The 16,548-nt window shown below is 49.8% G+C and overlaps 1 protein-coding gene across 1 annotated transcript; it reads right to left on the reverse strand.

Moving 5' to 3' along the window:
- Positions 1-757: 757 nt before the first annotated feature.
- NDUFS3 (NADH:ubiquinone oxidoreductase core subunit S3) lies at positions 758-16,539 on the reverse strand. The gene is made up of 7 exons (XM_069739851.1): positions 16,415-16,539; positions 8,392-8,451; positions 7,615-7,712; positions 2,275-2,424; positions 1,833-1,958; positions 1,325-1,444; positions 758-1,004 (listed from the first exon to the last, which is right to left on the reverse strand). The coding sequence occupies exons 1-7, from the start codon at positions 16,458-16,460 to the stop codon at positions 840-842; spliced, it is 765 nt and encodes a 254-aa protein (XP_069595952.1). The 5' UTR covers positions 16,461-16,539; the 3' UTR covers positions 758-839.
- Positions 16,540-16,548: the final 9 nt, after the last annotated feature.

Raw genomic sequence — 16,548 nt, forward strand, 5'->3', positions numbered from 1 at the left:
TAGATTCCAGACAACCCCCTTAAGTCTCTGTTCACACCTCACTCTGTGAACATGCACATACACGTACAAACATAAGACCCCATACACCATATCAATGAAAACACTAATTTTTGGCACATGGTTCATTGTAATACCGGTTACCTTTTCTGTATAGAGAGGCGCCATAAGATGCTGCATTATACTGGGTGCAAACGTCTAGCAAAGAGCGACATCTGCCACCGCATGCTTGGAGGGTGCATATGTTGGGGGTCTCGATTGGAAGAATAGGTCACAGCAAAAAGATTTCCATGACCCTGGTCCAGTAGCCACGTTGGTAGTCTTGGCTGATGGACCTGAACGCTACGTCTCTGCTACCTACGACGCCTCTCAACGTGGGAGGGATAAAAGCGCGACGTCGGGCCAGACCTACTATTCTAAAGAAAAGGAGTCAGGGACGCCGACAGGTAAGTGGCAGCTCCACTGAATACCAGCCTGACCACCAGGGCCCTGTTAATCTCTTTTCTGCACAAAACGAAGTGTGAACACGGCAGAAGGAACGATCGTTTGGCCCAAATGGACAGATGCATGTTTGTCCTAATACACTAGGGCATTGATCTCGTGAACACCATGAGCGCCCCACAGCAGGTGAAGGGTCCTATTCATGTTAATGGGGAAAACTCAATGATATGAACAAATCAAAGCTAAAAACAAAGGCAGAAGGTTCAGAAGAGCAAAGACGAGAGAAGACACATCAAACCTTCTACTAACACCCGGACGCTTCTCCAAGACTTCAGAGCTTTATTCTATGTACATAAATATTGTTTTTCGGGGCTGTGGACGACCTCACGTCTGCGCCGGCTTCACTTTGCTTCTTTCGTTTCTCCTGCCTCCAGCTTCGGGCTCTCTTGCGCCTCCCGGTGGGCTGGGAAGGCCTCCCATGGGCTACTCAAGTCAAATTTTCTGAACTCTTGGGCCAACTGCACCGGCTCGGCCACCACACGCTTCACCTCGTCATCATAACGAACCTGGAAGGACATGACATTCTGTATGTGCCATCACAGGGGGTCTGACCTCCGGGACCACCGCTGCATCTCCATCACTGTTCTCCCCCTGCAGAGGGCCATTCCTGACCCCTGGGGTCGGCAGGAGTTCCCTGCACAGACGAGGTGAGAGCGCTGCCGAAAAGGGACAGCACTGCCGAAAAGGGACAGCGCTGCCGAAAAGGGAGGACCCCCAGTATTAGAATTCAAGAGCGCCCCCTGCAGCCGTAAAATCATAAATGACATATTTATATTTTATATTTATTCCTAACCCCTGTATAAAGCTTCCTGTGGCCGAGACTTACCTCTACATATCCGGACAGAGGGAAGTCCTTACGGAACGGATGCCCCTCAAACCCGTAATCTGTAAGGATCCTCCTCAGATCAGGATGATTGGCAAAGAAGACGCCGTACATGTCCCAGACCTAAGACATCACACAGAAATGCAATCAGCAAAGATCGCTGGGAAAGCGCCATTTCTTATAAAAACGCTAAAAGGAGATTCCAGAATGGAAACCTTCATGAGAAAACAGAGGAGAATTCCATCACCTCCAAGGAGCCGCGCTCAGGACCTGTGGGGTCCCAGTAGGTGGACCCCACCAATAAGTGATGCCCCTGATTGATCTATAACGTCACATTGATCATTGATGTTTATGGTGGAATCAGCCAATCACATCCATAAATCCCCAGTTCCCCGGTGAGGAGCGGCGCACACGGCTGCAACAGCGCACACGGCTGGAACAGCGTCCATGTGGATTGAGTGCAGGGCCGCTGCCGACAATCACACGAGCCGCGCGCTCAGCAGTCACTCACCTCCCTCTCATACCAATTTGCAGCTTTATGGATGGACTCAATGGAGTCTATAGGAGTGAGCTCATCTGCGTAAGTCTTCACACGGATCCGGGAGTTATACTGCAAGGACAGCAAGTTGTAAACAATCTGGAAAAGATGCAGAAGGCGTGGAATGGGTTAATCTAATGTCCGCGTGTGACGGCGCGGCACCGCCACCGTTCTCTTACAGACACATTTATTGTTCACTGCTATGATCTACTGCTCCCTGTTATCAGCCATTTCTGGCTGGGGAGACACTGACTGATGTTCCTCAATAAGACAACGGAGGGAAATGCAAGGAAATATGTGTCTCATCATGGCCGATCAGCCATAGCGATGTAGGCGCCTGCCCGACAGTCAGAAATGGCGCACCTGTAATTCACGTGTCGGGTGTATAGCGGTGGAGACGGCGGCCGGCGCTCACCTCAAAGCGGTTCTGTCTCGTCGGGATATCCACAGCGGTCAGATCAGCCAAGGACTTAAACTGAGCGTTTGTGTGATCACGGAGGAACGTCAGGACGGGGACGACTCCATCAGGGTGGATCATTATCTCCAATTCTCCAAAGCAGGTGACCTACGAGAGAACATAGAAAGAAAAGAGACGAACAATAGTCAGTGGGCAGGAGGTGAGCAGCGCTGCAGACAATCACTGTGATTAAAAGGTTTCCAGGTCTTTGGAAATCCTCAAAATAAGCTGCCCACAGACCTGTGACCGCCGCAGCCGCCAGACACTGACCGCCGCCAGACACTGACCGCCGCAGCCGCCAGACACTGACCGCCGCAGCCGCCAGACACTGACCGCCGCAGCCGCCAGACACTGACCGCCGCAGCCGCCAGACACTGACCGCCGCAGCCGCCAGACACTGACCGCCGCAGCCGCCAGACACTGACCGCAGCAGCCGCCAGACACTGACCGCAGCAGCCGCCAGACACTGACCGCAGCAGCCGCCAGACACTGACCGCAGCAGCCGCCAGACACTGACCGCCGCAGCCGCCAGACACTGACCGCAGCAGCCGCCAGACACTGACCGCAGCAGCCGCCGGACACTGACCGCAGCAGCCGCCGGACACTGACCGCAGCAGCCGCCAGACACTGACCGCAGCAGCCGCCAGACACTGACCGCAGCAGCCGCCAGACACTGACCGCAGCAGCCGCCAGACACTGACCGCAGCAGCCGCCAGACACTGACCGCAGCAGCCGCCAGACACTGACCGCAGCAGCCGCCAGACACTGACCGCAGCAGCCGCCAGACACTGACCGCAGCAGCCCCGTTCCAGATCGGACATTCACCTTTGCGGCTAGTGCCAGGGGCCATGATCACATGCTGAACATGTCATATCATTTCTGGCAGCCAAGAAACAGAAATGAGTGACAGATCACAGAACGGTGGCTGCAGGGAAATCGTAGGGTAGCAACAGTTTTCAGCCATAAGCAGCTGATACAGGGGCTTTCCAAAAGGCAGGAACAATAACGAAAAAAACAATTCCTTCCAACGTCAGCTGACGTCCTCCTCCTCCTCAGTGTCCTGTGTGTGGCTGTAAGACAATTAACTGCAGCAGGAGCCTCCCCTCTCTGCCCTGTGTGTGGCTATAAGACAACTGTCTGCAGCAGGAGCCTCCCCCCTCTCTCCTGTGTGTGGTCTGCAGCATGAGCCTCCCCTCTCTACCCCGAGAGCAGTCGGACACAAACATTCTTAAAGGGGATGTAAAGGATTACAATATTCATGGCCTATTATACTAATTTGATATTGATGACGTTTGCATAAGTCCATCACCCGGCACTCATTGATCAGCTGTGTACAGACCCCATGGCCGTGTACATAACAGGTCTACAGTCTACTGGCCGTCCTTGGTACTGCAGCTCAGCTCCTATGAAAGTGAATGCGGTCAGAGCTGCAGTACACAGAACGGCCACTATGCTGTGTACCGAGGCGAGGCGTCCCAGCTCTGTACAGTGGGCACATACGGAAGTGGGAAGAGCTGCAGACCCCCACAATCAGATACTAATGACCCACCCTCAGACCACGGCAGTGAAAAGGGTCTGTGCCCCCGATGCAGGCCGGCATTGCTGGACCCTGGGTGACTAATAATGGGGAATTATGTGATATATTAGGTAAATATCAGGATTCACAGGATCGGGGATTTACAATACAAATGCGGGAAATGCAAAATATAAGACTAGAGCTGCAGATAAAGCCTCCGCTGTGTGTGCCCTGAGCTGCGGCCTCCAGTGCTGGAAAGTGTGATGTCCGCAGGCGCTGTGAAGAGCAGCTCTCACCTGTCTGTGTGCTGGAACGTGTGATGTCCACGGGCGCTGTGAAGAGCAGGGCTCACCTGTCTGTGTGCTGGAACGTGTGATGTCCGCGGGTGCTGTGAAGAGCAGCTCTCACCTGTCTGTGTGCTGGAACATGTGATGTCCGCGGGTGCTGTGAAGAGCAGGGCTCACCTGTCTGTGTGCTGGAACATGTGATGTCCGCGGGCGCTGTGAAGAGCAGCGCTCACCTGTCTGTGTGCTGGAACATGTGATGTCCGCGGACGCTGTGAAGAGCAGCGCTCACCTGTCTGTGTGCTGGAACGTGTGATGTCCGCGGGTGCTGTGAAGAGCAGCGCTCACCTGTCTGTGTGCTGGAACATGTGATGTCCGCGGACGCTGTGAAGAGCAGCGCTCACCTGTCTGTGTGCTGGAACGTGTGATGTCCGCGGGTGCTGTGAAGAGCAGCTCTCACCTGTCTGTGTGCTGGAACGTGTGATGTCCGCGGGCGCTGTGAAGAGCAGCTCTCACCTGTCTGTGTGCTGGAACATGTGATGTCCGCGGGTGCTGTGAAGAGCAGCTCTCACCTGTCTGTGTGCTGGAATGTGTGATGTCCGCGGGTGCTGTGAAGAGCAGCTCTCACCTGTCTGTGTGCTGGAACCTGTGATGTCCGCGGGTGCTGTGAAGAGCAGCGCTCACCTGTCTGTGTGCTGGAACGTGTGATGTCCACGGGTGCTGTGAAGAGCAGCTCTCACCTGTCTGTGTGCTGGAACATGTGATGTCCGCGGGTGCTGTGAAGAGCAGCTCTCACCTGTCTGTGTGCTGGAACGTGTGATGTCCGCGGGTGCTGTGAAGAGCAGCTCTCACCTGTCTGTGTGCTGGAACCTGTGATGTCCGCGGGTGCTGTGAAGAGCAGCTCTCACCTGTCTGTGTGCTGGAACATGTGATGTCCGCGGGTGCTGTGAAGAGCAGCTCTCACCTGTCTGTGTGCTGGAACGTGTGATGTCCGCGGGTGCTGTGAAGAGCAGCTCTCACCTGTCTGTGTGCTGGAAAGTGTGATGTCCGCGGGTGCTGTGAAGAGCAGCTCTCACCTGTCTGTGTGCTGGAACGTGTGATGTCCGCGGGTGCTGTGAAGAGCAGCTCTCACCTGTCTGTGTGCTGGAACATGTGATGTCCGCGGGTGCTGTGAAGAGCAGCTCTCACCTGTCTGTGTGCTGGAAAGTGTGATGTCCGCGGGTGCTGTGAAGAGCAGCTCTCACCTGTCTGTGTGCTGGAACATGTGATGTCCGCGGGTGCTGTGAAGAGCAGCTCTCACCTGTCTGTGTGCTGGAACGTGTGACGTCCGCGGGTGCTGTGAAGAGCAGCTCTCACCTGTCTGTGTGCTGGAACATGTGATGTCCGCGGGTGCTGTGAAGAGCAGCGCTCACCTGTCTGTGTGCTGGAACATGTGATGTCCGCGGGTGCTGTGAAGAGCAGCGCTCACCTGTCTGTGTGCTGGAACATGTGATGTCCGCGGGTGCTGTGAAGAGCAGCGCTCACCTGTCTGTGTGCTGGAAAGTGTGATGTCCGCGGGCGCTGTGAAGAGCAACGCTCACCTGTCTGTGTGCTGGAAAGTGTGATGTCCGCGGGTGCTGTGAAGAGCAGCGCTCACCTGTCTGTGTGCTGGAACATGTGATGTCTGCGGGTGCTGTGAAGAGCAGCTCTCACCTGTCTGTGTGCTGGAAAGTGTGATGTCCGCGGGCGCTGTGAAGAGCAACGCTCACCTGTCTGTGTGCTGGAAAGTGTGATGTCCGCGGGTGCTGTGAAGAGCAGCGCTCACCTGTGTGCTGGAAAGTGTGATGTCCGCGGGCGCTGTGAAGAGCAGCGCTCACCTGTCTATGTGCTGGAACATGTGATGTCCGCGGGCGCTGTGAAGAGCAGCTCTCACCTGTCTGTGTGCTGGATCGTGTGACGTCCACGGGCGCTGTGAAGAGCAGCTCTCACCTGTCTGTGTGCTGGAACATGTGATGTCCGCGGGTGCTGTGAAGAGCAGCTCTCACCTGTCTGTGTGCTGGATCGTGTGATGTCCGCGGGCGCTGTGAAGAGCAGCTCTCACCTGTCTGTATGCTGGAACGTTTGATGTCCGCGGGCGCTGTGAAGAGCAGCTCTCACCTGTCTGTGTGCTGGATCGTGTGACGTCCACGGGCGCTGTGAAGAGCAGCTCTCACCTGTCTGTGTGCTGGAACATGTGATGTCCGCGGGTGCTGTGAAGAGCAGCTCTCACCTGTCTGTGTGCTGGAACATGTGATGTCCGCGGGTGCTGTGAAGAGCAGCTCTCACCTGTCTGTGTGCTGGAACATGTGATGTCCGCGGGTGCTGTGAAGAGCAGCTCTCACCTGTCTGTGTGCTGGAACGTGTGACGTCCGCGGGTGCTGTGAAGAGCAGCTCTCACCTGTCTGTGTGCTGGAAAGTGTGATGTCCGCGGGTGCTGTGAAGAGCAGCTCTCACCTGTCTGTGTGCTGGAACGTGTGATGTCCGCAGGTGCTGTGAAGAGCAGCTCTCACCTGTCTGTGTGCTGGAACATGTGATGTCCGCGGGTGCTGTGAAGAGCAGCTCTCACCTGTCTGTGTGCTGGAACATGTGATGTCCGCGGGTGCTGTGAAGAGCAGCTCTCACCTGTCTGTGTGCTGGAACATGTGATGTCCGCGGGTGCTGTGAAGAGCAGCTCTCACCTGTCTGTGTGCTGGAACGTGTGACGTCCGCGGGTGCTGTGAAGAGCAGCTCTCACCTGTCTGTGTGCTGGAACATGTGATGTCCGCGGGTGCTGTGAAGAGCAGCGCTCACCTGTCTGTGTGCTGGAACATGTGATGTCCGCGGGTGCTGTGAAGAGCAGCGCTCACCTGTCTGTGTGCTGGAACATGTGATGTCCGCGGGTGCTGTGAAGAGCAGCGCTCACCTGTCTGTGTGCTGGAACATGTGATGTCCGCGGGTGCTGTGAAGAGCAGCGCTCACCTGTCTGTGTGCTGGAACATGTGATGTCCGCGGGTGCTGTGAAGAGCAGCGCTCACCTGTCTGTGTGCTGGAACATGTGATGTCCGCAGGTGCTGTGAAGAGCAGCTCTCACCTGTCTGTGTGCTGGAACGTGTGATGTCCGCGGGCGCTGTGAAGAGCAGCTCTCACCTGTCTGTGTGCTGGAACGTGTGACGTCCGCGGGCGCTGTGAAGAGCAGCTCTCACCTGTCTGTGTGCTGGAACGTGTGATGTCCGCGGGTGCTGTGAAGAGCAGCTCTCACCTGTCTGTGTGCTGGAACGTGTGACGTCCGCGGGCGCTGTGAAGAGCAGCTCTCACCTGTCTGTGTGCTGGAACGTGTGATGTCCGCGGGTGCTGTGAAGAGCAGCTCTCACCTGTCTGTGTGCTGGAACGTGTGACGTCCGCGGGCGCTGTGAAGAGCAGCTCTCACCTGTCTGTGTGCTGGAACGTGTGATGTCCGCGGGTGCTGTGAAGAGTCTGTGCACATGGAGGCCGATCACTCACCTGAACCTGCTGCACGTACTTGGGAAGAATGTCCGCTACGTACTCGCCGAATGCGCTGAGCTGAGTCTGCAGAGCGGTATCTACTGGACGGACCGTGGCTGCAACAGAAGAAAGGGAGACATGTCTAAGATTACAGAGTAGGGAGAGGCTCCTGCTGCAGCTGCATCCTTACAGACACCGGGCCTGTAAAGAGGGAATCTGCTGATGTCCCGGACACAGGGAGGCAGATATGTCACACGGCAAAGCAAGTAATGAGGGGGCATTGTCAGGAGGATGTGTGCGGCGGCCCCTGGAAGGGAAGAGGATGGAGCAGCGGGAAATCTACAGCGTCCTGTTATATCGTCTGAACAAGTCTGTGCCCCGGTCTGACGTCAGAGCACAGTCCGATCTGGGACCTAAGTGAGTTCAGCAGCCTGGTCCGTGGACATTAGAGGGGGGGGTCCGGAGACGTCAGAGAGGGTTGAACCGCAGGGACATCACAGGCGAGAGGGGGGGGGGGGGGGAAGGACCGAGGACATCAGAGGGGGGGTCCGGCAACATCAGAAGGGGAGGTCAAGGGACATCAGAGGGGGGGTCCAGCGACATCAGAGAGGGGGGGGGGGGGTCCGGCGACATCATGGGGGGGGGTCCGGGGTGTTAATATATGTTGTGATCTAGTTAGTACTGATTTAGGAAAGTCAACAAATATTAACAAAACCTTGTTTCCTGCCAGTGCTAAGCTCGGACCAGCAGCAGACGCTTCACCTCTGCAAATAATTTACTCTAACAGTTACGTACGTTTGGTCTCTGTGGCGGAGCCCTCACATCGCACCGATGGCAAAACACGGAGAGCGGAGGCTGCAAGACAAAGAGGAGCAGTCAGCTGAGGAACGGACGGCGTCATCAGGAGGGGAGCGTCCTATACTGAGGACCCTGCTGCCTCCCGTCACACAACCCAGAACGGAGCAGCGCAGGCATCAGTCACTGGAAATACAACCCCCAATATCACAAAGACGTCTCACTGATCGGACCCACAATAATCAGAGAAGAAATCAATCTTCATCATCATTATTTCCATCCACATCATTTTCAGTACATCAAGAAACAAGAGCAGAACAACATGTAAGGCCCAGATCACATCACCAAAGGCACAACTCAGCCAGGGACAGTGTATATATATATATATATACCTTGTACTCATCGCAAGTTACATCCTGTATTACACCCCAGAGCTGCACTCACTATTCTGCTGGTGCAGTCACTGTGTACATACATTACATTACTGATCCTGTGTTACATCCTGTATTATACTCCAGAGCTGCACTCACTATTCTGCTGGTGCAGTCACTGTGTACATACATTACTGATCCTGACTTACATCCTGTATCATACTCCAGAGCTGTACTCACTATTCTGCTGCTGCAGTCACTGTGTACATACATTACATTACTGATCCTGAGTTACATCCTGTATTATACCCCAGAGCTGTACTCACTATTCTGCTGGTGCAGTCACTGTGTACATACATTACTGATCCTGAGTTACCTCCTGTATTATACCCCAGAGCTGTACTCACTATTCTGCTGGTGCAGTCACTGTGTACATACATTACATTACTGATCCTGAGTTACCTCCTGTATTATACCCCAGAGCTGCACTCACTATTCTGCTGGTGCAGTCACTGTGTACATACATTACTAATCCTGAGTTACATCCTGTATTATACTCCAGAGCTGCACTCACTATTCTGCTGGTGCAGTCACTGTGTACATACATTACTGATGCCGAGTTACATCCTGTATTATACCCCAGAGCTGCACTCACTATTCTGCTGGTGCAGTCACTGTGTACATACATTACATTACTGATCCTGAGTTACATCCTGTATTATACCCCAGAGCTGCACTCACTATTCTGCTGGTGCAGTCACTGTGTACATACATTACATTACTGATCCTGAGTTACATCCTTTATTATACCCCAGAGCTGCACTCACTATTCTGCTGGTGCAGTCACTGTGTACATACATTACTAATCCTGAGTTACATCCTGTATTATACTCCAGAGCTGCACTCACTATTCTGCTGGTGCAGTCACTGTGTACATACATTACTGATGCCGAGTTACATCCTGTATTATACCCCAGAGCTGCACTCACTATTCTGCTGGTGCAGTCACTGTGTACATACATTACATTACTGATCCTGAGTTACATCCTTAATTATACCCCAGAGCTGCACTCACTATTCTGCTGGTGCAGTCACTGTGTACATACATTACATTACTGATCCTGTGTTACATCCTGTATTATACTCCAGAGCTGCACTCACTATTCTGCTGGTGCAGTCACTGTGTACATACATTACTGATCCTGACTTACATCCTGTATCATACTCCAGAGCTGTACTCACTATTCTGCTGGTGCAGTCACTGTGTACATACATTACATTACTGATCCTGAGTTACATCCTTAATTATACCCCAGAGCTGCACTCACTATTCTGCTGCTGCAGTCACTGTGTACATACATTACATTACTGATCCTGAGTTACATCCTGTATTATACCCCAGAGCTGTACTCACTATTCTGCTGGTGCAGTCACTGTGTACATACATTACTGATCCTGAGTTACCTCCTGTATTATACCCCAGAGCTGTACTCACTATTCTGCTGGTGCAGTCACTGTGTACATACATTACTGATCCTGACTTACATCCTGTATCATACTCCAGAGCTGTACTCACTATTCTGCTGCTGCAGTCACTGTGTACATACATTACATTACTGATCCTGAGTTACATCCTGTATTATACCCCAGAGCTGTACTCACTATTCTGCTGGTGCAGTCACTGTGTACATACATTACTGATCCTGAGTTACCTCCTGTATTATACTCCAGAGCTGCACTCACTATTCTGCTGGTGCAGTCACTGTGTACATACATTACATTACTGATCCTGAGTTACATCCTGTATTATACTCCAGAGCTGCACTCACTATTCTGCTGGTGCAGTCACTGTGTACATACATTACTGATCCTGAGTTACCTCCTGTATTATACACCAGCGCTGCACTCACTATTCTGCTGGTGCAGTCACTGTGTACATACATTACATTACTGATCCTGAGTTACATCCTGTATTATACTCCAGAGCTGCACTCACTATTCTGCTGGTGCAGTCACTGTGTACATACATTACTGATCCTGAGTTACCTCCTGTATTATACCCCAGAGCTGCACTCACTATTCTGCTGGTGCAGTCACTGTGTACATACATTACATTACTGATCCTAGTAACATAGTAACATAGTAACATAGTTAGTAAGGCCGAAAAAAGACATTTGTCCATCCAGTTCAGCCTATATTCCATCATAATAAATACCCAGATCTACGTCCTTCTACAGAACCTAATAATTGTATGATACAATATTGTTCTGCTCCAGGAAGACATCCAGGCCTCTCTTGAACCCCTCGACTGAGTTCGCCATCACCACCTCCTCAGGCAAGCAATTCCAGATTCTCACTGCCCTAACAGTAAAGAATCCTCTTCTATGTTGGTGGAAAAACCTTCTCTCCTCCAGACGCAAAGAATGCCCCCTTGTGCCCGTCACCTTCCTTGGTATAAACAGATCCTCAGCGAGATATTTGTATTGTCCCCTTATATACTTATACATGGTTATTAGATCGCCCCTCAGTCGTCTTTTTTCTAGACTAAATAATCCTAATTTCGCTAATCTATCTGGGTATTGTAGTTCTCCCATCCCCTTTATTAATTTTGTTGCCCTCCTTTGTACTCTCTCTAGTTCCATTATATCCTTCCTGAGCACCGGTGCCCAAAACTGGACACAGTACTCCATCCTGAGTTACATCCTGTATTATACTCCAGAGCTGCACTCACTATTCTGCTGGTGCAGTCACTGTGTACATACATTACATTACTGATCCTGAGTTACATCCTGTATTATACCCCAGAGCTGCACTCACTATTCTGCTGGTGCAGTCACTGTGTACATACATTACATTACTGATCCTGAGTTACATCCTTTATTATACCCCAGAGCTGCACTCACTATTCTGCTGGTGCAGTCACTGTGTACATACATTACTAATCCTGAGTTACATCCTGTATTATACTCCAGAGCTGCACTCACTATTCTGCTGGTGCAGTCACTGTGTACATACATTACTGATGCCGAGTTACATCCTGTATTATACCCCAGAGCTGCACTCACTATTCTGCTGGTGCAGTCACTGTGTACATACATTACATTACTGATCCTGAGTTACATCCTTAATTATACCCCAGAGCTGCACTCACTATTCTGCTGGTGCAGTCACTGTGTACATACATTACATTACTGATCCTGTGTTACATCCTGTATTATACTCCAGAGCTGCACTCACTATTCTGCTGGTGCAGTCACTGTGTACATACATTACTGATCCTGACTTACATCCTGTATCATACTCCAGAGCTGTACTCACTATTCTGCTGGTGCAGTCACTGTGTACATACATTACATTACTGATCCTGAGTTACATCCTTAATTATACCCCAGAGCTGCACTCACTATTCTGCTGCTGCAGTCACTGTGTACATACATTACATTACTGATCCTGAGTTACATCCTGTATTATACCCCAGAGCTGTACTCACTATTCTGCTGGTGCAGTCACTGTGTACATACATTACTGATCCTGAGTTACCTCCTGTATTATACCCCAGAGCTGTACTCACTATTCTGCTGGTGCAGTCACTGTGTACATACATTACTGATCCTGACTTACATCCTGTATCATACTCCAGAGCTGTACTCACTATTCTGCTGCTGCAGTCACTGTGTACATACATTACATTACTGATCCTGAGTTACATCCTGTATTATACCCCAGAGCTGTACTCACTATTCTGCTGGTGCAGTCACTGTGTACATACATTACTGATCCTGAGTTACCTCCTGTATTATACTCCAGAGCTGCACTCACTATTCTGCTGGTGCAGTCACTGTGTACATACATTACATTACTGATCCTGAGTTACATCCTGTATTATACTCCAGAGCTGCACTCACTATTCTGCTGGTGCAGTCACTGTGTACATACATTACTGATCCTGAGTTACCTCCTGTATTATACACCAGCGCTGCACTCACTATTCTGCTGGTGCAGTCACTGTGTACATACATTACATTACTGATCCTGAGTTACATCCTGTATTATACTCCAGAGCTGCACTCACTATTCTGCTGGTGCAGTCACTGTGTACATACATTACTGATCCTGAGTTACCTCCTGTATTATACCCCAGAGCTGCACTCACTATTCTGCTGGTGCAGTCACTGTGTACATACATTACATTACTGATCCTAGTAACATAGTAACATAGTAACATAGTTAGTAAGGCCGAAAAAAGACATTTGTCCATCCAGTTCAGCCTATATTCCATCATAATAAATACCCAGATCTACGTCCTTCTACAGAACCTAATAATTGTATGATACAATATTGTTCTGCTCCAGGAAGACATCCAGGCCTCTCTTGAACCCCTCGACTGAGTTCGCCATCACCACCTCCTCAGGCAAGCAATTCCAGATTCTCACTGCCCTAACAGTAAAGAATCCTCTTCTATGTTGGTGGAAAAACCTTCTCTCCTCCAGACGCAAAGAATGCCCCCTTGTGCCCGTCACCTTCCTTGGTATAAACAGATCCTCAGCGAGATATTTGTATTGTCCCCTTATATACTTATACATGGTTATTAGATCGCCCCTCAGTCGTCTTTTTTCTAGACTAAATAATCCTAATTTCGCTAATCTATCTGGGTATTGTAGTTCTCCCATCCCCTTTATTAATTTTGTTGCCCTCCTTTGTACTCTCTCTAGTTCCATTATATCCTTCCTGAGCACCGGTGCCCAAAACTGGACACAGTACTCCATCCTGAGTTACATCCTGTATTATACTCCAGAGCTGCACTCACTATTCTGCTGGTGCAGTCACTGTGTACATACATTACATTACTGATCCTGAGTTACATCCTGTATTATACCCCAGAGCTGCACTCACTATTCTGCTGGTGCTGTCACTGTGTACATATATTACATTACTGATCCTGAGTTACATCCTGTATTATACCCCAGAGCTGCACTCACTATTCTGCTGGTGCAGTCACTGTGTACATACATTACTGATCCTGAGTTACATCCTGTATTATACTCCAGATCTGCACTCACTATTCTGCTGGTGCAGTCACTGTGTACATATATTACATTACTGATCCTGAGTTACATCCTGTATTATACCCCAGAGCTGCACTCACTATTCTGCTGGTGCAGTCACTGTGTACATACATTACATTACTGATCCTGAGTTACCTCCTGTATTATACCCCAGAGCTGCACTCACTATTCTGCTGGTGCAGTCACTGTGTACATACATTACATTACTGATCCTGAGTTACATCCTGTATTATACCCCAGAGCTGCACTCACTATTCTGCTGGTGCAGTCACTGTGTATATACATTACATTACTGATCCTGAGTTACATCCTGTATTATACCCCAGAGCTGCACTCACTATTCTGCTGGTGCAGTCACTGTGTACATACATTACATTACTGATCCTGAGTTACATCCTGTATTATACTCCAGAACTGCACTCACTATTCTGCTGGTGCAGTCACTGTGTACATACATTACTGATCCTGAGTTACATCCTGTATTATACCCCAGAGCTGCACTCACTATTCTGCTGGTACAGTCACTGTGTACATACATTACATTACTGATCCTGAGTTACATCCTGTATTATACTCCAGAGCTGCACTCACTATTCTGCTGGTGCAGTCACTGTGTACATTACATTACTGATCCTGAGTTATATCCTGTATTATACTCCAGAGCTGCACTCACTATTCTGCTGGTGCAGTCACTGTGTACATACATTACATTACTGATCCTGAGTTACATCCTGTATTATACTCCAGAGCTGCACTCACTATTCTGCTGGTGCAGTCACTGTGTACATACATTACTGATCCTGAGTTACCTCCTGTATTATACTCCAGAGCTGCACTCACTATTCTGCTGGTGCAATCACTGTGTACATACATTACATTACTGATACTGAGTTACATCCTGTATTATACTCCAGAGCTGCACTCACTATTCTGCTGGTGCAGTCACTGTGTACATACATTACATTACTGATCCTGAGTTACATCCTGTATTATACCCCAGAGCTGCGCTCACTATTCTGCTGGTGCAGTCACTGTGTACATACAATACATTACTGATCCTGAGTTACATCCTGTATTATACCCCAGAGCTGCACTCACTATTCTGCTGGTGCAGTCACTGTGTACATACATTACATTACTGATCCTGAGTTACATCCTGTATTATACCCCAGAGCTGCACTCACTATTCTGCTGGTGCAGTCACTGTGTACATACATTACATTACTGATCCTGAGTTACATCCTGTATTATACCCCAGAGCTGCACTCACTATTCTGCTGGTGCAGTCACTGTGCACATACATTACATTACTGATCCTGAGTTACATCCTGTATTATACCCCAGAGCTGCACTCACTATTCTGCTGGTGCAGTCACTGTGTACATACATTACTGATCCTCAGTTACCTCCTGTATTATACCCCAGAGCTGTACTCACTATTCTGCTGGTGCAGTCACTGTGTACATACATTACTTTACTGATCCTGAGTTACATCCTGTATTATACTCCAGAGCTGCACTCACTATTCTGCTGGTGCAGTCACTGTGTACATACATTACATTACTGATCCTGAGTTACATCCTGTATTATACTCCAGAGCTGCACTCACTATTCTGCTGGTGCAGTCACTGTGTACATACATTACTTTACTGATCCTGAGTTACATCCTGTATTATACTCCAGAGCTGCACTCACTATTCTGCTGGTGCAGTCACTGTGTACATACATTACATTACTGATCCTGAGTTACATCCTGTATTATACTCCAGAGCTGCGCTCACTATTCTGCTGGTGCAGTCACTGTGTACATACATTACATTACTGATCCTGAGTTACCTCCTGTATTATACCCCAGAGCTGCACTCACTATTCTGCTGGTGCAGTCACTGTGTACATACATTACATTACTGATCCTGAGTTACATCCTGTATTATACTCCAGAGCTGCACTCACTATTCTGCTGGTGCAGTCACTGTGTACATACATTACTGATCCTCAGTTACCTCCTGTATTATACCCCAGAGCTGCTCTCACTATTCTGCTGGTGCAGTCACTGTGTACATACATTACTTTACTGATCCTGAGTTACATCCTGTATTATACTCCAGAGCTGCACTCACTATTCTGCTGGTGCAGTCACTGTGTACATACATTACTGATCCTGAGTTACCTCCTGTATTATACTCCAGAGCTGCACTCACTATTCTGCTGGTGCAGTCACTGTGTACATACATTACATTACTGATCCCGAGTTACCTCCTGTATTATACCCCAGAGCTGCACTCACTATTCTGCTGGTGCAGTCACTGTGTACATATATTACATTACTGATCCTGAGTTACCTCCTGTATTATACTCCAGAGCTGCACTCACTATTCTGCTGGTGCAGTCACTGTGTACATATATTACATTACTGATCCTGAGTTACCTCCTGTATTATACCCCAGAGCTGCACTCACTATTCTGCTGGTGCAGTCACTGTGTACATACATTACGTTAGTGATTCTGACTTTCCAGTGAGCCGCCAGTGCTGAGACTTGTAGTACTACGCCGCCTCACAATATGGCGGTGTGCTCCTGTCCTCACCTCCCCGGAGCAGACCCCGCTGCGCCGCTCGCACTGCAGTCAGCATCTTTGCTCCTGACGGACAGACAAGGACAAGCGAAATAGGGCGGAAGTCATTGCAACTTTACCGGTCCGCCCACTAAAGCGTTCCTGAT

Source organism: Ranitomeya imitator, chromosome 9 (genome assembly GCF_032444005.1).
Source record: "Ranitomeya imitator isolate aRanImi1 chromosome 9, aRanImi1.pri, whole genome shotgun sequence".
Lineage (NCBI taxonomy): Eukaryota > Metazoa > Chordata > Amphibia > Anura > Dendrobatidae > Ranitomeya > Ranitomeya imitator.